Source organism: Bombina bombina, unplaced genomic scaffold (genome assembly GCF_027579735.1).
Source record: "Bombina bombina isolate aBomBom1 unplaced genomic scaffold, aBomBom1.pri scaffold_551, whole genome shotgun sequence".
Lineage (NCBI taxonomy): Eukaryota > Metazoa > Chordata > Amphibia > Anura > Bombinatoridae > Bombina > Bombina bombina.
The window spans coordinates 62,511-84,832 of record NW_026512648.1 but is presented as its reverse complement, the minus strand read 5'-3'; the positions used below and the strand labels follow the sequence as shown (position 1 = coordinate 84,832).

Genomic DNA, 22,322 nt, shown 5'->3' with positions numbered 1-22,322 from the left:
TTTTTATTGGTGGATGAATTTATCCACCAATCAGCAAGGACAACCCAGGTTGTTCACCAAAAATGGGCCAGCATCTAAACTTACATTCTTGCATTTCAAATAAAGATACCAAGAGAATGAAGAAAATTTGATAATAGGAGTAAATTAGAAAGTTGCTTAAAATGTCATGCTCAATCTGAATCACGAAAGAAAAATTTTGGGTACAGTATCCCTTTAACACAGCCCCATTGATTCCTATGAGGAAATAAAAGTTATGTTTACACCTAACACCCTAACATGAACCCCGAGTCTAAACACACCTAATCTTACCTTGTTAACCTATTATCTGCTGCCACTGACATCGTCGACACCTACATTATATTATTAACCCCTAATCTGCCGCTCCGGACACCGCCGCCACCTACATTATACTTTTGAACCCCTAATCTGCTGCCCCCAACATCGCCAACACCTACAAACTATTTATTAACCCCTAATGTGCCGCCCCCAATTTCGCCGCAACCTACCTGTCAGGGTTTTTTCCCTGGTTTTTTTGCCATGTGCTGCTGACAGCCATTTTCCTCACCTCTCTTCCTGACTATGGTGCATTGTGGGGGATGCTGCTCATTTCCTGCACTTCCTTTTATGGCCAGACTGCTGTGCATCATCCGTGTGAGACAGGATGCAGTCTCAGAATTGTGATGTCATCACTTATTATTTAAAGGGCCTCTGTTCCTTATGCTTTGCCTTTGCGTTGTCTCAGACCTGTTTGTGAGAGTTCCTGTGTATTACCTGGCTGCCTGACGTCCTTCCTGGTTCCTGATCCCTGGCTTGTTCCTGACTCTGCTGTTTTCCTTGTTGCTGATTCCGGCTCGTCTGACAATTCGCTTTGGCTCCTGACTCGGCTCGTCTGACTACCAGCTCTGGTTTTGACTCCTGGCTTTTTATTTGACTTGTGGACTTTTTATTATTTTTTGCTATTAATAAAGGTGTGATTATTTTTGCACTTCTCATCTCAGTCTGATTCCTGGCACCCTGATATTACGCAAAGGCCATGAATCCTAATGGTGCTAATAATTCACTTTTACCTGCCATCATTTCCAGGATGGATGTACAGGATCACCGCTTGGATCAATTTGCACTAGCCCTGCAAAGGCTGCTGACTGGCACTGCACATTTGGACCAAAGTGTCCCGCAAGTTATGGCTGCTCCTGTTTCCGCTGCTGCACCTATGCCTACCAGGAGCATGACCGGTTCTGCACCTCTACCTCAGCGATATGGAGGCGATCCTATTCAGTGCAGAGGGTTTTTGAACCAGGTGGGCATTTACTTTGAGATGTTACCTCAGGCGTTTCCCTCTGACAGAGCTAAGGTGGGATTTCACCTCTTGTTACTCTCTGACACAGCTCTTGCCTGGGCTAATCCCTTGTGGGAGACAAATAAAACAGTGATTTCAAATTACCCTGAATTTGTGGTCTCCTTTCGAAAGGTATTTGATGTTCCGGCTCGCTCCTCCTCTGCTGCTAAACGACTCATGTCCATTCAGCAAGGTACAAGATCTGTTGGTCAGTATGATATTGAGTTCCATACGCTTGCCACAGAGGTATGTTGGAACAATGAAGCCCTTGTTGCTGCCTTCTTTCATGGGCTCTCTGATGCGATTAAAGACGAAGTTGCTGTCTTTTTTGATCCTAATTGACATCAGACTCAGAGAAGCCCTCTTTCAAGGAGCGCTTGCGGAAGCCTCCTGTTCCATTGTCTCCTACGTGTTCGTTCCCACCCATGCCTCCCTTTCCTCCCATGCCTCCTGGTCCCGAGTCACCAGGTACTGCTGAGCCGATGCAGTTGGGATTCACGCGTCTCTCCGCGGCGGAGACGACCTTTAGGAGGAGGGAGGGGCTCTGCCTCTATTGTGGGTTACAAGGCCACCTTTTGAAGTCTTGTCCTACAAGGCCGGGAAACGCTCACACCTAAGGTCCTTTCGGAGGCAGACCTTGGGTGGTTTATCCTCTTCCCCGGAACCACTTAAGGAGAAACCTTTGGTCACGGTTGTCCATTCCTGGTGGACTCCTCCATAGTCACTCAGGCTCTTGTTGACTCCAGTGCTGCGGGCTATTTCATTGACAGTGCTTTTGTATCAAAGCACTCCATTCCTGTTTTGCCTCGGTCCGTTCCGCTTGCTATTGAGGCCATTGATGGCAGGCCCCTTCAGCCCGCACTCGTTACTCACGAAACTGCTCCGTTGTCCATGGCTGTTGGGGCTCTCCATTTTTGAAACTCTCCAGAGCGAGGTGATAAACTCTCCGAATTTTCCAGTTGTTCTGGATTATCCCTGGTTCCAAAAGCACAATCCCAGTCTCAACTGGCGCAGGTCTGAAATTTTGTCGTGGTCCCCGCAATGTATTTCCACTTGTCTTCAGAAACCAGTTAAAGTCTTGTGCACTTCTTCGGTATCTCAATTGCCAGAGGTTTTATGATTGTGCCATAGACCTGCAACCAGGAGCCATTACTCCTCGGGGCCGGGTGTACCCTCTGTCTGTTGCAGAGAATTGTGCTATGGAGGAGTATGTTGACGATGCTCTGTCATGGGGGATCATATGCAAATCCTTCTCCCCTGCAGGGGCTGGCTTCTTCTTTGTGAAGAAAAAGGGTGGTGAGTTAAGACCATGCATCGATTTTAGGGGTCTTAATCATCTCACCATTAAGAATGCTTACCCTATTCCGCTCATTACGGAACTCTTTGACCGCCTCAAGGGAGCTAGGGTCTTTACTAAACTTGATTTGAGAGGAGCGTACAATCTCGTTAGGATTAAGGAGGGCCACGAATGGAAAACAGCAATTAACACTAGGAGCAGGCATTATGAGTATCTTGTAATGCCCTTTGGCCTATGTAATGCTCCTGCTGATTTTCAGGAATTTATTAATGATGTCCTACGAGATATGTTGCAACAGTGTGCTGTGGTGTACTAAGACGACATCCTCATACACTCACCCACACTTGAGGCTCATTGTTCTGATGTTACACGGGTTCTTCAGAGACTATGTGAGAACAACCTGTTTTGTAAACTAGAGAAATGTGAGTTCCATCAGACTCAAGTAACCTTCCTAGGTTATGTTATCTCCGTTGCAGGGTTCTCCATGGATCCTGACAAGTTATCTGCAGTTCTGCAGTGACCTCGCCCAGTTGGTCTTCGGTCTATTCAACGTTTTTTGGGGTTCGCCAATTACTATAGTAAGTTTATTAAAAACTTTTCTTCCTTGGTCAAACCTATTACAGACATGACCCGTAAAGAGAATGATCCACTCCATTGGTCACCTACTGCCATTAAGGCCTTTGATAGTCTTAAGACTGCCTTTGCTGCCACTCCAGTTCTGGCTCATCCTAACCCTGTCCTGCCTTTCGTTCTTGAGGTTGATGCATCTGAGACTGGAGTAGGTGCCCTCTTGTCTCAACGTCCTATGCCTGACGGTTCCTTGCATCCATGTGGTTTCTTCTCTAAGAAATTGTCTCCAGAGGAGTGCAATTATGAAATTGGCGACAGGGAATTACTGGCCATAATTTGGCACTCAAGGAATGGAGGCATCTTCTCGAGGGTACTAGCGTGCCAGTGCTCATTCTTACTGACCACAAGAATTTAACTTATCTATCTGAAGCAAAACGTTTGTCGCCCCGACAGGCCAGATGGGCGCTATTTTTGTCTCGGTTTAATTATGTGGTCTCCTACCTGCCTGGTAGTAAGAATGTTAGGGCTGATGCCCTCTCTCGACAATTTTCGCCTCTGTCCAAGGAGGAGTCTGTACCTACTCCTGTTATACCTCCTGACCATATTTTGGCTACCATACATACTAATTTGACTTCTCCCTTGGGGGAAGAGATCCTAACTGCATAAACCAATGCACCTCCTGAGAAACCTAGTGGTAAGTGTTTTGTTCCTGAGAATCTTCAAACTAAACTTTTGCACACTTCCCACTATCCTAAAGCCGCAGGTCACCCAGGCGTGAACCAAATGATTTGGTCTGTTACTCGACAATTCTGGTGGCCTGGTCTTCGTTCTGATGTTGCTGCGTATGTTGCCTCCTGCTCAGTATGTGCACATAATAAGACTCCTCGATGTCTTCCTGTAGGTCTTCTTCAACCTATTGCTAATGGTGAGCGTCCTTGGACACATCTTTCCATGGACTTCATTGTCGAGCTCCCTGTTTCCAATGGCAATACTGTTATCCTTATGGCGGTTGACCATTTTTCTAAAATGTCACATTGCATTCCCTTGATGAAGCTGCCTACCGCTCAGGAGCTTGCTTCAATTTTTGCCCGGAGGTCTTCCGTTTACATGGGTTACCCAAGGAGATAGTGTCGGACCGGGGTAGCCAGTTTGTCTCCAGATTTTGGCCTTCATTTTGTGCTCAAATGAGGATCCAGCTTTCCTTCTCCTCGGCATATCACCCTCAATCCAATGGGGCTGCAGAACAGTCTAATCAAGCTCTGGAACAGTTCATCCATTGCTATGTCTCAGATCACCACAATAATTGGTCTGAACTGTTACCTTGGGCAGAATTTGCTCGTAATAGTGCTATTAATGATTCCTCCAAGTTATCCCCATTCATGTCGAATTATGGGTTTCAACCATCCTTGTTGCCTGATTCATTAATGTCTCAGGGTATTCCGGCTTTGGAGGAGCATCTCCGGCAACTCCTTTCCACGTGGGTGCAGATTCAGGATTGCCTTTATCGTTCTATGCAGCATCAAAAGTTCCAGGCTGATCGTAGGCGTCTGCCCGCACCTTCCTACCACGTTGGTGAGAGAGTTTGGCTGTCCTCCCGCAACTTGAACCTTTGTGTGCCTTCCAATAAATTGGCTCCCCGTTATGTTGATCCTTTTCGAATACTCCGACGGGTTAATCCTGTGGCCTACGCTCTTGACCTTCCTCCTGCTATGCGCATCTCCAATGTTTTTCATGTCTCCCTCTTGAAACCATTGGTTTGTAATCAGATTACCACTGTGTTGCCTCGTCCCCATCCTATCTTTGTTGACAACCATGAGGAGTATGAGGTCAGCAGCATTATTGACTCTCGTATGTCCAGGGGCCGTGTACAGTATTTTGTTCACTGGAGGGGCTACTGTCCGGAGGAGCGTTCTCCTCTGATGTTCATGCCCCCGCCCTCCTCCGTGCCTTCTATGCCCGTTTCCCCAATAAGCCTTTTGTCTTCCCGTGGGGGAGGGGTCGTTGAGGGGAGGGTACTGTCAGGGCTTTTTCCCTGTTTTGTTTGCCATGTGCTGCTGACAGCCATTTTCCTCACCTCTCTTCCTGACTATGGTGCATTGTGGGGGATGCTGCTCATTTCCTGCACTTCCTTTTATGACTAGACTGCTGTGCATCATCGGACTCTGTTCAGTATGCTTTGCCTTTGCGTTGTCTCAGACCTGTTTGTGAGAGTTCCTGTGTATTACCTGGCTGCCTGACGTCCTTCCTGGTTCCCGATCCCTGGCTGTTCCTGACTCTGCTGTTTTCTTTGTTGCTGATTCCGGCTCGTCTGACTATTCGCTTTGGCTCCTGACTCGGCTCGTCTGACTACCAGCTCTGGTTTTGACTTCTAGCTTGTTATTTGACTTGTGGACTTTTTATTATTTTTTGCTATTAATAAAAGTGTGATTATTTTTGCACTTCTCGTCTCAGTCTGATTCCTGGCACCCTGACACTACCTACATTTATTAACCCCTAATCTGCTGCCCCCAACGTCGCCGCCACTATATTAAAGTTATTAACCCCTAAACCTAAGTCTAACCCTAACACCCCCTAACTTAAATATAATTACAATAAATCTAAATAAATATTACTATCATTAACTAAATTATTCCTATTTAAAACTAAATACTTACCTATAAAATAAACCCTAAGCTATCTTAGGGTTTATTTGTATTTTACAGGCAAGTTTGTATTTATTTTAACTAGGTAGACTAGTTACTAAATAGTTATTAGCTATTTAATAACTACGTAGCTAAAATAAATACAAAAAAGTACCTGTAAAATAAAACCTAACCTAAGTTACACTAACACCTAACACTACACTATAATTAAATAAATTAACTAAATTAAATACAATTACCTAAATTAAATTAAATTAGCTAAAGTACAAAAACCCCCACTAAATTACAGAAAATAATAAAGAAATTACAAGATATTTAAACTAATTACTCCTAATCTAATAGCCATATTAAAATAAAAAAGACCCCCCAAAATAAAAAAAACCCTAGCCTAAACTAAACTACCAATAGCCCTTAAAAGGGCCTTTTGCGGGGCATTTCCCCAAAATAATCAGCCCTTTTCCTGTAAAAAAAAATTACAAACAACCCCCCCAACAGTAAAACCCACCACCCACACAACCAATCCCTAAATAAAATACTATCTAAAAAAACCTAAGATCCCCATTGCCCTGAAAAGCCCTGAAAAGGGCATTTGGATGGGCATTGCCCTTTAAAGGGCAGTTAGCTCTTTTTCAGGCCCAAACCCTAACCTAAAAATAAAACCCACCCAATACACCCTTAAAAAACCTAACACTAACCCCCTGAAGATAGACTTACCGGGAGAAGTCTTCATCCAAGCCGGGCAATGTGGTCCTCCAGATGGGCAGAAGTCTTCATCCAGACGGTATCTTCTATCTTCATCCAGCGGGTCCATCTTCAAGACATCCGACGCGGAGCATCCTCTTCATCTGATGACTAAAGATGAATGAAGGTACCTTTAAGTGACGTCACTTAAAGGTCAGCCAATAGGATTGAGCTTGCATTCTATTGGCTGATTGGAACAGCCAATAGAATGCAAGCTCAATACTATTGGCTGATGGGATCAGCCAATAGGATTGAACTTCAATCCTATTGGCTGATTGCATCAGCCAATTGGATTTTTTCTACCTTAATTCCGATTGGCTGATAGAATTCTATCAGCCAATTGGAATCTAAGGGACGCCATCTTGGATGACGTCACTTAAAGGTACCTTCATTCATCTTTAGTCGTCGGATGAAGAGGATGCTCCGCGTCGGATGTCTTGAAGATGGACCCGCTATGCGCCGGATGGATGAAAATAGAAGATGCCGTCTGGATGAAGACTTCTGCCCGTCTGGAGGACCACTTTGCCCGGCTTGTTTGAAGACTTCTCCCGGCTTCGTTGAGGACTTCGGCCTGGCTTGGATGAAGACTTCTCCCAGTAAGACGATCTTCAGGGAGTTAGTGTTAGGTTTTTTAAGGGTGTATTGGGTGGGTTTTATTTTTAGGTTAGGGACTTTGGGCCTGCAAAAGAACTAACTGTCCTTTTAAGGGCAATGCCGATCCAAATGCCCTTTTCAGGTCAATGTGGAGCTTAGGTTTTTTTTAGATAGTATTTTATTTGGGGGTTTGGTTGTCTGGGTGGTGGGTTTTACTGTTGGGGGGGATGTTTGTTTGTTTTTTTTACAGGTAAAAGAGCTGATTACTTTGGGGCAATGCCCCGTAAAAGGCCATTTTAAGGGTTATTGGTAGTTTAGTTTAAGCTAGGGTTTTTTATTTTGGGGGTGCTTTTTTAATTTTAATAGGGCTATTAGATTAGGTGTAATTAGTTTAAATATCTTGTAATTTGTTTATTATTTTCTGTAATTTGTTTGTTTTGTTTTGTACTCTAGCTAATTGTATTTAATTTAGTTAATTTATTTAATTATAGTGTAGTGTTAGGTGTTAGTGTAACTTAGGTTAGGTTTTATTTTACAGGTACTTTTGTATTTATTTTAGCTAGGTAGTTAGTAAATAGTTAATAACTATTTAATAACTATTGTACCTAGTTAAAATAAATACAAACTTGCCTGTAAAATAAAAATAAACCCTACGCTAGCTACAATGTAACTATTAGTTATATTGTAGCTAGCTTAGAGTTTATTTTATAGGTAAGTATTTAGTTTTAAATAGGAATAATTTAGTTAATGATAGTAATTTTATTTAGATTTTTTTTCATTATATTTAAGTTAGGGGGTGTTAGGGTTAGGGCTAGACTTAGGTTTAGGGGTTAATACATTTAGTATAGTGGTGGTGATGTTGGGGCGGCAGATTAGGGGTTAAATGTAGGTAGGTGGCGGCGATGTTAGGGATGGCAGATTAGGGGTTAATAATATTTAACTAATGTTTGCGAGGCGGGAGTGCGGCGGTTTAGGGGTTAATTTGTTTATTATAGTTGCGGCGACGTTGGGGGCGGCAGATTAGGGGTTAATAAGTGTAGGTAGGTTGCAACGACATTGGGGGCAGCAGATTAGGGGTTAATAAATATAATGTAGGTGTCAGCGATGTTGGGTGCAGCAGATTAGGGGTTCATAAATATAATGTAGGTGGCGGCGGTGTCCGGAGCTGCAGATTAGGGGTTAAAAAATTTATTTTAGTGTTTGCGATGCGGAAGGGCCTCGGTTTAGGGGTTAATAGGTAGTTTATGGGTGTTAGTGTACTTTTTAGCAGTATAGTTATGAATTTTATGCTACGGCGTTGTACCAAGAAACTCATAACTATTGACTTTTAAATGGTGTACCACTCACTTTTTGGCCTCCCAGGACAGACTCATAATACCGGCGCTATGGAAGTCCCATAGAAAAAAGACTTTACAAAGTTTACGCAAGTCATTTTGCGGTAAGGCCAAAGAAGTGTGTGGTGACCCTAAACCTTCAAGACTCGTAATAGCAGTGGGGGTAAAAAAGCAGCGTTAGGACCTCTTAACGCTGCTTTTTTACCCTAACGCACAACTCATAATCTAGCCATTAGTTTTTTGTTTGTAGAAATATGTGCCTGTCCATATGAGTGTGCAATGGGGGGGGGGGATTTAGCTCTTTATATCCAGATATAAGCTTCCACTTATGTTACTGCAATTGTATACAAAATGTTACTCACTTCTATTACATATGTTGTCAATAATATTGTTTTTTTTAAAGGGGGCGTTTTATTGTTATGCTCCCCCTGTAAATGTCTGTGTGATCACCTATTCCTGATCACCAATAAATCAGCCTATCTATTAACATTAATGGTTTGGTATTAGCGAATCAGAAGGTTGAGGCGGGCTGTTACTGTTTTGAGGTGGCAGTGACCAGAGGGGGTCATGAGTGGGTAGTGGGTTGGATCAGGTCTGTTTCAGGATGGACAATGGGCATGTCTGGGTGGTTTCTGGGTGTATCTGTGGGTGGGGCTAAGAACAATTCCATCAATCATGACATATGGCAGCCTTAGCGGGACTGTTGGGAGGTCTGAAGCTGCAGGGTGTGTAGTCACTGGCTAATAAGCAATCCGTTTTCATCTGCACCACTGCTAACCCATCTAAATGCATATTTTAGGTTATCTGGATGGGCAGAATATGCACTGTTTTTCTATTTCCATAGGGGTGTTTCACAACTTTCACAAAGATTCCTTTAAACTATGTTTATTTCCCTTGTTTGTTAAAGGTCCAGTTCCTTTTGATGTGAATTGTAAACAAGTTTCTATGCAAATGACTGTAAATCACAAATATGCTTATTTTCTGCTTAGTATCTTTTTTAACAGACCCTTAAACAAGATTGCACATTTGTACACAGATTTTATTAGGGGACGAGCCTCCATGCACGCTAAGTTAAAACTCATTCACGATATTGCATATAATATTGAACGCATGTTTACAAATGCTCCTTCCAGAATACAAATTCAATAATATATGCACTGTTTTGTGAACAACATCGGGTCATGAGTTACAGTTTAAAAGAAGTGAAAATCACGTTCAAAGCTATAATAAACTTATCTCCAGAATCTTGTTTTCAGTTAACGCCATAATGAATCGGGGACTTTAACAAACAAGAAAAATATAGTTTCAACAGTTTGTGTGAAAGTTTTCAAAAGCCAACATAACGATAGAAAACATTGCATAACCTATCCATCCAGATAACCTAAAAGATGCATTTAGATGGGTTAGCAGTGGTGCGGATGGAAATGGATGGCATTAGTTAACTCTGAAAGCTGTGATCTGCTTTAAAAACACAATGTTAATGACGTCAGTACTGTTAGTGACAATCTTCCCAGTGTGAGTGAGAATTACAATCAAATATGAAAAATTAAATATAAAATCACACCATATGTAGATGTTGCTGTCCTGGAGTGACTATAGAAGTATGCCCATCCTGCCAAGATACATAGGTTATTCATATAGCTGTTGAGGATGCCTTGTGGTGACAATAGGTTAATAGGTGAATGTCACATGCAAAGGAGCATTTTCCGTGCCATATGAAGAAAGGAGTTACATGAATAGAGAATTCATGTGACCTTTAAATGGGCTATTGTATGTGTCAGTTTGAAGCTAACTCCCAGTTTCTATTTCAAAAACAAGAAGTTAACACTCGAAAATCCTTTTCAGGAGCCTTTCTGTAGAAAATGTGTTCTCGGTGGCAGGTTTTTAAAAATGATATGATATAGCAGTGTGATAGATAATAAAAAATAATTTTCGGGAGTTTATAGCCAATACATTATGACCGACCCCATAATGTTTTATCCCCCACAAAAAGTGTAAGACACACAGGTAAAGTTCTGTTCAGGAGTTTTAAGAATTGCAGCAACTGAGCAGAACATGGCTGGTCAACCAATCAGGAGCATCGGTTGCACATACTCTAATCACTGGCCATTTGTTTTCTGCTTGGGAGATGCAATATGTGCTGTCCCTTTAAAGATAATTAACACCTCTGGGCTGCCATATATGTAGTATACACTGTGAGAGACAAGGGGTGTGGAGAGCTGATGTACTTCATGCAACTAACAGCTCTGGCAGGTGCCTCTTTGAGTGAAGCACTGTAGAGTGCTTAGATATACAAGGCAATGTGTGTATGTTAACGCACCTTATTTATTTCTTCCTTAGCTTCCATAGTTATTGGAAAATGGTGGTGTGAGATGGACCCTTGCCTGGAAGGAGAGGAATGCAAGACCCTCCCGGATAATTCAGGATGGATGTGCGCATCTGGCAATAAGATAAAGACTACCAGAGTAAGTATTAATGGCTATTGCCGAATTAGAAAGTGTTTTTAAAGAGCTCTAATTTTAAGCAATAAATACATAAATAAAATGTGTGTATCAGGTCTGGGCTTTTTAACTAAAATAATAGCTATAAAAGGCGGGGATGCTTATCAGTAAAGAAAAAACCCTGTAGTATCTATCAATACATTATATTGCATTTGTGAAATTAATGATATTACTAATGATCTGCTTGCCCTTGGTTTCTCAGTAGCAATTGTATAGTGTTAATTGAACATTATTTCTGACCTTAGTAAATCACAGTGAGCGATTATACAGTTAACCCACTAGGGGCCAGATTACAAATGGAACGGTAGCTAGCGCTAATGCTTGAGCAAAAAAAACACTAGGAGGAAGCTTTTTTGTGCTCGCATTACAAGTTAAAAGTAAGACTTTTGTGCGCAACTGAAACCCGATGCTGGCTAACTTCAGAACCGTGGATATCATGACTGTTCTAACTTTTTCCCTTATAGACTTTAATGGAGAGCGCAGAAAAAAAACACTTATCGATCACACGCAAAACTGACAGGAGTTATTAATATTTCACATTACAATGTTCATAAATATTTCTCTCTCTTTCTATATACTACATATATATATATTCACATAGATATATAGATATAGCTATATATTTTTACATGAGCATTATCACATATATATATAAATATATATATATAAATTTAATAATAAAAATTATATAATTTTTCTATGTGAAGAACAATGCAATGTAAAATATGCATAACATGCTTCACATTTTGTGCTTTAGGTCTAATGCTGTGTTGGGTTAGCGCACATAAAGAATTAGTAATCTTAAGGCGCGTTATGGAAATATTAAATATAAAATATTGAAAGAAATTATTAATAATAAATAATTATTATAGATACTGTAATACATATTTATATATGTATTACAGTATCTATAATAGACTATATATATAGTCTTTTGCAAAAAATGTGCCTTTAATGTAACGTTTCGGGGACTGTATCCCCTTCCACAGATCCCCGAAACGTTACATTAAAGGTACGTTTTTTGCAAAAGACCAGCGAGTGCAAGCCATCGTTTATTTCTATTTGCTTCCTGTTTGCACCCTGGCACGTTGGCTTGAAGTGCTCTCCATTTGCTAAACTATATATATATATATATATATATATATATATATATATATATATATATATATACATATTCTATGGATTATTTTGAATACTTTAGTACATCTATAATAATTATTTACATTAATTATTAATATTTTTCAAAATGTTATAATTAATAAATACATAATGCCCCTTAAAGAGACACTAAACCCAAAATGTTTCTTTCATGATTCAGATAGTGAATACATTTTTAAACAACATTCCAAGTTACTTCTATTATTTAATTTGCTTAATTCTTTAGATATCCTTTGTTGAAGAATTAGCAATGCACATGGGTGAGCCAATCATACTTGGGGGCCGAATTATCAAGCTCCAAATGGAGCTTGAATGCCCCTGTTTACGTACAAATTTATGAAGCAGCGGTCTTAAGACCGCTGCTTCATAACTTGTCCGCCTGCTCTGAGGCTGTGGACAACAATCCGCCCGATCCTATACGATTTGACTGATTGACACCCCCTGCTAGAGGCCGATTTGTCGCGAATCTGCGGGACGGCATTGCACAAGCAGTTTTCTTCTAAGTGAAGAACATAGGTCTTTAAAGTAATCCTAATGCACCTTTGGCTTTTGCGCAGATAGGGAAGTGCACCTTCGAATAAAAGAAAATGCTTTTTTAGCGTATCCCATAGAAGTCTGTGGGGAAAGCGTTTTATGGTGGTCATGTTATTCGACCTCCAGATGTTTGAGTGCCTTAGTCTTTCACTCAAGCAATAACTTTTTGCTTTCACCTTGCAATACCAGAACAAACATGGGAGCGCTACTGATTTACCTTAAGCAAAGTTAGCCCTCAACAACCCTAAAAATGTATCACTCCACTTGTAATGTAGTCCTATATTAGTAATAATAACAAAGTGATAAAGCAAAACATGTTTCCGAATATTTACAGCTTCTTCTGATATGCTGTTTTATTTTGCTTCATTGTAATAAATCAATAACATTTCTTTATTCTTTGTATTGGAAATCAATTCTTTCCTGTAAAATTTAGTCTTCTTTGTATGAGCTAATGCTGTAAAATGGAACATTTCTGACGTGTTAAAAATGCCACTAATATACCCAGACGGAAAGTTGGTTATTTGCTGTGCTTGTAATGCAGGGATTTATTTTAATAGCTATATAAACATAGGAACATGGATTTAGATAAGAACCATAAACCCATAGGGCTTGATTTGTCAAGTGTCGAGCGGACATGATTCGCTATAGACATCTATAAATGTGGATAGCATATGCTGTCCTCATTTATGATTGCACAAGCATTGCCACCCCTCCTCACTGGCGGCCAATCGGTCACTAACAGGGGCTGTCAATCATCACAATTGCATTGGATCAGGATGAATTCAATCCACCACCTTTTGGGTGGTGGAGAGGTTAAGCTGCAGCGGTCTTATGACTGCTTCTTCTTATTATTAGTTTCAGGTGAGCCTACCCATATTTCCTATAAAGGCTTCATTAGTTCTTAGGATAGCATTATGCTTATTCTTGTAGTCACCCACAGTGTTTGTCTTAACCACCTCTAATTGAAGTTTAATCCATGAATCAACCACCCTTTCCGTGAAGAAGAGCTTCTGCAAATTATCCCTTATTTGTGAGTGAAGTCTGGGCAATCAATGAATCTTTAGGCAAAAGTTACTATAATTTAGACTCACATTAATATTGTCTACTAACTGTGAGCGGACTATCTGGAACCCCACATCTCTCACCATCTGTGGTTCTAGAATGCATGTTTTACTGTCAAGATCACTTTAAAGCCACCATGATAAAAGTGAATAAACCTCAGATAGATTTAGATTCACTAAAGAGCTCTACAGTGAGACAAATCTTTTTTATTGCTAGGATATCTGATGGAATTAAATAGCTGAGTTTTAAAGTGTGACTTCACAATTGTATGGTTCTGTTTCATTCAAGATATTGTTCTCACTGAACAATTAGTCAATCTAGTCAACCTTGAGCAGATATTGCTTAAAAAAATACTGCACACAATACTGTAAGGAATTCTCAGTCTGTATACCTGGATTACATTTTTTTACAATTTGCTTTTTTTAAGGCAAAATGAACAGAATTGGCTATTGAGTTTTTTGAGTAGTATAGCCCTTTTCTCATTCATTGGCAGTTTGTAAAAAAGGTTGAAATTTAACACCTTACACAACACAACTACTGTCTCATAACAGAAAAAGGCAGGATCCCAGTGTTTGGCTGATATACTTGAATCCATTATTGAGGGTGAATTCTTAGGCTTAATTTTTAATTATTAATTATTCCTTTTGAGGCCATTACTCTGTATTTATAATGTATCCAATCCAATATTTTAAAAGAAATACTCCTGGATTTTTGACAGGATATGAAATACAATGTATTCATATAACTAGTACCATGCTACAAATAGGAAATAATGCACTATTAAATTCACTATTTAGTATTTTTTTGCTATAGGTCATTTATTGCTTGCTATTTAAAGCCAAAATAAATTGCATGACAATGTCCTGTACAATGTTTTATTTTATCGAGGTGCTGTTTAGTTTCTATAGCTTTATTGGTAGATAATGAAGTGCAGCATGTTTGTATTTGGAGAGGGAGTTTTACATATTTTTTTTTTTTTTAAGTTTCAGGGTCACTCATAATCAACTTGATGCAAGCTGAAAATGGCGACTGAGAGTCCCTGAAACTTCATAGGTACAGTTACTCGCTACGCAATAACGATGGGACAAAACCACTGCTTACTGTTGTGTATTGAATAATTTTTATTGCTATTATTTTATTTTCATTTTAGATTTGTAATAGTCCTTAGAATGCAAATATTCTTTATATTTTTAATACAATAAGTTCAACACCCATTTTGTACCCTATTCCCAATTTATCGGAATTCCTGTGTAAAAAGATTGTATGACGATTTTTAGGTTTTCTTTTACTCCTCTGTCCTGAGCATTTTTTTTCCTTTGTGTAATTGAAGCAGGTGGTCTTAGTGGTAATTGGCTGTAACAACCACAGTCATTTTTGTTTTCAATTCAGGACAGATGGGTGACCAGCGGGGAGAGAGTAAATAAAGCGTTAGAGTCTCATTTTAAATTGTATATATATATTTTTTCTCCAATGCAACATACACCTAATGATCTGTCCCTCTTGAGTTAATATAAAGAATAGCGGACCAACCCAAAGTAACAATGAAACAATGGTTTATTGTAGAATCAATCTACTAGTAGCATTTAGGAAAACATACAAATTCTAAACCAGTCTTGCACCTCTCCTACTGTTTATAACCCTTGTAAATGCTAACCACACTCTTTATCTTTTACCCATCTTCCAAATATTGTTTTTAAAACCCCAGGCAATCAGAAGTTGGATTGCAAAGTAAACTTACTCTCTTCTGCGTATGTTGTACTCTTACTTAAAATACTGTATGTCATGCAATAGAAGCTCCAGTCACATATTGTGTCGGTGCACAGCACAAGCAGATGGGGCGTAACTTCTGATTACCTGAATCACCAGTTGTGTGTGTTTTTTTTAAATAAAACATGTGAAAGATTGTCAGAGGATGAAGAGATAGGATAAGTGGTAACAGGGGGTATACAAGTATTAAAAGATGGACCACTGAGGTTCCAGGCTAGGATAGATCATTAAGTGTATACAGGTAATCTGCACTGAAGCAACAAACACAAAATAAAATAAAAGGAAAACTTAAAAGGACACAAAACCCCAAAAAATTCTTTCATGATTCAGATAGAGCATAGAATTTTAAACAACTTTCACATTTACTTTTAGTTACTAATTTGCTTTGTTCTCTTGGTATTCTTTGTTGAAAACCTAGGTAGGCTCAGGAGCTGGGAGCTAGCTGCTGATTGGATGCTATAAAAATATACTACTTATTACTGTCTTACTGATGTGTTCAGCTAGCTCCCAATAGTGCGTTGCTGTCCCTTCAATAAGGGTTAACAAGAAAATAAAGCAAAATTGATAATAGAAGTAAATTAGAAGATTGTTTAAAATTGTTAGTTCTAGCTGAATATTTAAGAAAAAAGCGTGGGTTTCATGTTACTTTAGTAAGATTAATTAAAAAAACAAGAGCTTTAGTGTCTGAAGTGCTGTAAATACCTTAATTTGCAAACAAAACACAAGACAATTTAACTTATATATAAGTTTTGAATGTCAAGAGTCACTTTGTCTGTATTGCTTCCTTCATTAAAATACCTGAATGGAATGACTTTCCTGCCATATTAAAATAACACACTGACCACTAAGGCTAAAAATAATATGTTCTTGTTACTATTGATGTTTACAGTCCCAGTGCATATTTTATACAATGTACTTCTTCAATGAATAGAAAACAACATTTGTTAAAAAGGAAAGAACAAGAAGTAGGATCATTGTCTAAAGACTGTTTTGCTATTTTATACCTTCTCCTTCAAAGATAGTTTTGACAATCTCAGGTGCTTCAATGACAGTTTCATAAAATATTGATACAATGATAATAATAAGTTGTAGACTTTTAACAATGCCTAACCCTTTAGCTGCTAAAGAGGGCAGTTACTGTGAGCATCACTGCTGGAAAGGAGAGTGCGAATCCCCCCTCTCTAGCTTGTTCATATGTCTATAGCATCTAATACTCACTCAACCCCATACAATTTATGGGGATGAGAAAGGAGCATATCCTATTTCAAATTAAGTGTCATAATCCTCTAGATAATATGTTACTGCTAAAATTGCAATTTCTTAACCCATTATACCCTAGATTTACAGTAACTAAAGGGGAACATACTAAACATATGCCTTTTTCCATCAACAATTTAAGTGATATGAAAGTCAAAATTAAAGGGATTTTTAACACAAAATAAATGCTAAATAGAATGATGCTGTCAAAGAAAAGATTAGTCTGAGGATAACATGTGGATGTCTTTTTTAAGTTTCAATAGCTATCTAAATAGTGACAAAATAAGTGTAAAGTTGTTGTGTTTATAAAACAATGGGAGCTGCCATGTTGTAACTTAGGTTACCTTCTTTGCTGTGGCCAATTAGGGACAGTTATACATAGATCACTGGAGTGTGCAGCCAATGGTTGTGTGGAATATAAAAGTGTTCTACACTTCCATTTCTAACAGGAACTGAAAAGCTCACAATTTCAAAATGTAATTACAGGAAAAGGGGACAAAATAAATAATGATAGTATATTGCAGAGGTTTATATATATATATATATATATATATATATATATATATATATATATATATATATATATATATGACTTATCATTTTGTATTACCATCTCTATACAAGAGTACTTTTTTGTTAGATTAATGAGTCACTAAATTGTGTGTGTATGTGTCTATGGGGGGGCTTGGGAACTAGAAATCTATTCAATTTCAGCCCCTCAGTGGAAAGGTTGTACAACTATTTATAAAAGTAAATTGTTTGGTTGTGTAAAATCTAAGGGGCTTCAGTTTACACACCCTTTGTAAGATGATTTGCAATAGTTGCCTTGATGAGCGATCATTAGGCATTTTCCAATATTCTCAATGTACAAAGAAATAATTCACTACCCCTTTAAGAGGCTTTATTCTGTGTTAAAGGGACAGTATACACTCATTGTCATATAACTGCATGTAATAGACACTACTATAAAGAATAAGATGCACAGATACTGATATAAAAATCCAGTATAAAACTGTTTAAAAACTTACTTAGAAGCTGTCACTTTGGCTCTGTTGAAAAGGTAGCTGGAAAGCCCACTGCAAGTGGCAAATAAGACACTCCCCCCTCCCCCTTCTTTTGCATATGAAAAGACCCTTTACACAAACAGGAGCAAGCTGGAGTAGGTAGCTGAGCGTATTCACATAAAACTTTGGGGCTTGGTTAGGAGTCTGAAAATCAGAGCAATGTTATTTAAAAATAAGCAAAACTATACATTAATTTAATTTAATATGGACTATATAAATAGATCATCTACAAAACATTTATGCAAAGAAAAAATGAGTGTATAATGTCCCTTTAAGCTAAAAAAATAATAAAGTAGATCAGTTATTTCATGTAGGTATTGTCTTGTTTTAGCAATGAGGTATAGATTTTTAATAAACAGAATAATCTCTAAACATCAATATTAAATAACCTACAGAGATATGAAAAGAAATATTAATCACTTACATTATAGAGATTGTGTCACCTTGACATGTACATATATTAAATTACTCAGAAGGATTTGCATGCTAGGAAATCCTAATTAGTTTTACATAGGAAATGAGAGACAGATTACATTCAATTTGAGTTTAGAATATATTTGCCCTGCTATTAGTTTATAGAGACTGTCATGTCTTTAGTTGCTGCAGTAAAATTACAGGTACATAGTTATCATTTATCTTATGTAAAGGGGCATATTACTCCGAAAACAAACTGTTATGACCATTAATTTTTAAACAAAAACTTGTATTACTTATTAAGCATGAACAATTTATAAATATTGCTGCATGTTTCATAATTCTTACAGCTTTAAGCATGATAGGGGTTAAATACTATAGTCATATACAAGCAATGGCTCAAAAATTAAATGCTGTAACACACTAGAGTATTTTTGTGCACTTTTATGCACTTTATAATACATTTTAAGCACTGCATTGTGAAAGATCATCTTGCAAATTGTTTTCAAAAATGTTGTTGGCAAAATATGCAGCATTTTGCAACATACAGAGCATTTCATGGATGGATGAAACATTGATTGAGTATGTTTACCTGGTCTCCTTTGTGGTGTCCAATCAGAGGACTTATGAAAATGAGTTCCTACACTGATGTAATCAGTCACAAGAGCAAATGATTAGCAGCTATGTACAAATGGCTCTTGCGATTGGCTCTCTGAATTCATCTAAAAATAGGCAGTGCATTGCTGCTACAGACATTATTTTACATATGAGTTTAACCTTTATATAATCAGACACTTTATATAATATTGCTTTCCTGTGCATTGGTCTCTATTCCATTCTTGAAAATACAATTTTGGCTACAAAAGCTTCAGATGTTGGCATAGAGTTCTCTAGTTATCAGCTGAACCTATAAGGCGTAAAAAAGATGGCAGATAATAGATCTAAAACACAAACATTAGATAAAAATGGAACTGGCATCTGAATAGCTCACAATGTATATCTGTAACACTTCACAGCATGATTCTTTTTATTTCTTTGTATTTCTTTTTTTTTTTTTCAGATTAATCCAAGAGCCTAATCCTTCACTTGACCGTTAGGACATGGGTCTACTGATGATCAAGGACGCCATATTAAATTGACCTACCATAAGGATTTACAAGCCAAATGGATATTTTCTTGCACTTTGACTTTTTACTGCATTCTCTTGGTTTCACTATGTGAAATAAAACAATCCATTGGGAAAATCAAACATGAGATTTTTTCAAAAAAAAAAAAAAAGGAAAGAAAACGTTTGGATGTTTTTTTCTTCTTTTTTTTGCTCAGTCAGAAATCTTCATCAACCTTATTTACACCATTATTAATACCATTCACAAATCAATCATGTATATATTTCAGGACCTTGCGCTGAAGATGAAAGGGAGGTACTATTTTGTTTTTGTTTATTTCAGGAGCTATATCACATTTATATTGCTAAGGAAAGCTCTTCAAACACTGAGCTACTGAGCTATAAAATCCTTACATATTGTCAATCACAGACTCTGAAAACTGGGCAAATTCAAGACATAATTAGTGGAATCAAGCTCTTCCTTTTGTTCCAGCCGAATGCGTTGAACGGATTTGTTATTTTTTTATTGTGTTGCATAAGCTTTTTACCCATGTGTGATTATAGCATGCAGCCTATCTTTATGTTCATTTTTATGATATTTACAAACTAACATCAATGGTTCCAACCTCTTCCAATAAGTATTTTTTTTAGAGTTCTGGAGGATCCATTAGGCATAAAGGAAGCTTTCAAACCATAACCGCAAGAGATTATGCATTTCAGTGGCGGGCGGTTTTGATAGAGCACAGCTTACGATATATTTGTATTTCAGATGTAAATAAAATGTCTACAGACTTTGTGCTGTATGCAGTAATCCTTCTCAGTTTTTGCACATTTGCTTATCTTTAAGAAGTAAAAGAGAAAAAAAAAAATATTAAAATCATATTGTTTTGCTTTTTTTTAATGTTTGGTTAAACTGGATTTGCAATTTGATGTTACTACAGACTGAAAAACCTTATTTTATTTATGAGATAATTTAACTTGCAATATCCTCAACAATAGCATTAAAGGTGTATAAATTTGTATGTGCAGTATCTTTTATGCGTTGTTTTGTTTTCCAATAACCGAAATGTGCCTTACAAATTGTCATAACTGTGTTGCTGAGAAAATGATATGGCAATTGCTTTTTGTTAAAAGTGAAAGAGAAAAAGAACAAAAACTATAATCATGAAACACATTAATTTGTATATGAACTTAGCTAAGTCATTTGCTTTCTTTGTGGAATCTAAATGCGAATAGTTTTTAATGTGTCATATTTTACAAATATTATTTTACTTACTAAAACAGCTTTTTTGTTTTCATGCTTATGGAGATATATATTTGTCTACCAATGAAGCTGTGGCAGTTGATTTTGGGATAGATTACGAGTGGAGCAGTATTTTGTGCTTGTGCTTTAACCCCGCTAGAAGAAAGCTTTTGTCGCACGTTGGGTAGCGCACGTGTTACAACTTGAAAGTATAACGTTTTTGCATGAGCGCTAATCTGACGCACGCAAAAAGCTGAACTTGGAATATCGCAAAAAATATCCGATCACATTTTCTCAAGTGCGCTAACCAGAAATAAAATATTCATATTTTGCATATTCTTCACATAACAAAATATTTTCTATTTATTCTTAAATACATGTTTCTATCTATCTATCTATCTATCTATCTATCTATCTATCTATCTAACTAACTGTATATGTATATATATATTTATACAGTCATGGCCAAAAATATTTGCAATTACAAATGTTTAGGCATTCTCATGTTTATTTATTTTTTTGTTTGTATTGGTATGACACAAAAAGTGGAGAAAAAGAAGCCAAATCTGACACATTCCACGCAAAACTCCAAAACTGGACTAGACAAAATTATTGGCACCCTCGATTTAATATTTGGTAGCACACCCCTTGGAAAAAATAACTGAAATCAATTGCTTCCTGTAACCATCAATGAGTTACTTACACCTCTCTACTGGAATTTTGGATCACTTTGCCAACTGCTCCAGGTCTCTCAGATTGGAAGAGTTCCTTTTCCCAACTGCTGTTTTGAGATCTCTCCACAGGTGCTTTATGGATTTATATCTGGACTTATTGCTGGCTAGTTCAGTACTCTCCGGGGCTTTGCCTTAAACCATTTCTGCATGCTTTTTGATGTGTGCTTTGGGTCATTGTCCTGCTGTAAGACCCATGACCTCTGATGGGAAACAAACTTTCTGACACTGGGCCCTACATTGCATCACAGAATTATTTGGTAGTCTTCAGATTTGACAATGCCATGCACACAGTCAAGACATTAAGTGCCTGAAGCAGCAAGGCAACCCCAAAACATCAGTGGACCTCAACCATGTTTGACTGTAGAGAGTATATTCTTTTCTTTAAAAGCCTCATTTCTTTTTCTGAAAACAGTAGAATGATTGGCTTTACCAAAAAGCTGTAATTTTGTTTCGTCTTTGTGACCGCTGCTTCATAACTGCTGTTTCTGGCGAGCCTGCAGGCTTGCCAGAAACACGGGGCATCAAGCTCCATTCGGAGCTTGATACATATGCCCCATACAATCTTCCCACTGTTCTGTTTGAAAAGTAGCGAGGTCTTTAATTTATTTTATATCTGAATGTTAAAGGGAAATTAAAAAGTGATGGCTTGTCCATTGGGGCAGTGAGGGCAGTGCCCCTCAAAATGCCCCCAAATGTATTATTATTATTGTTGTTGTTTTTTTGTTTTTTTTGTTTCTCAGAGTATTTTTTTTTAGGTAGTGTAGTTTTATTTTAATCTTCGTGCTTTTCTAAATGGAATCATGCGTCCTTAAAGGGATATGAAACACAAAACATTTATTTTGTGATTCAGATAGAACATGCAATTTTAAACAACTTTCTAATTTACTTCTATTGTCATTTTTTCATTCTCTTGGTATCTTTTGTTGAAAAAGCCCATTTTGGAGCACTATATGGCAGCAGTTTTGCAAG

At 37.9% G+C, this 22,322-nt stretch overlaps 1 protein-coding gene across 1 annotated transcript in view; it reads left to right on the top strand.

The window, feature by feature from the left end:
• TAFA1 (TAFA chemokine like family member 1) overlaps window positions 1-19,349 on the top strand; it is a gene marked incomplete at its 5' end in the record, with an annotated part of 261,036 nt that extends 241,687 nt beyond the window's left edge. Inside the window, 2 exons of the mRNA XM_053697070.1 lie at window positions 10,855-10,979; window positions 19,332-19,349. Coding sequence (XP_053553045.1) covers window positions 10,855-10,979; window positions 19,332-19,349 — 143 coding nt within the window. The remainder of the gene's footprint in view (window positions 1-10,854; window positions 10,980-19,331) is intronic.
• Window positions 19,350-22,322: the final 2,973 nt, after the last annotated feature.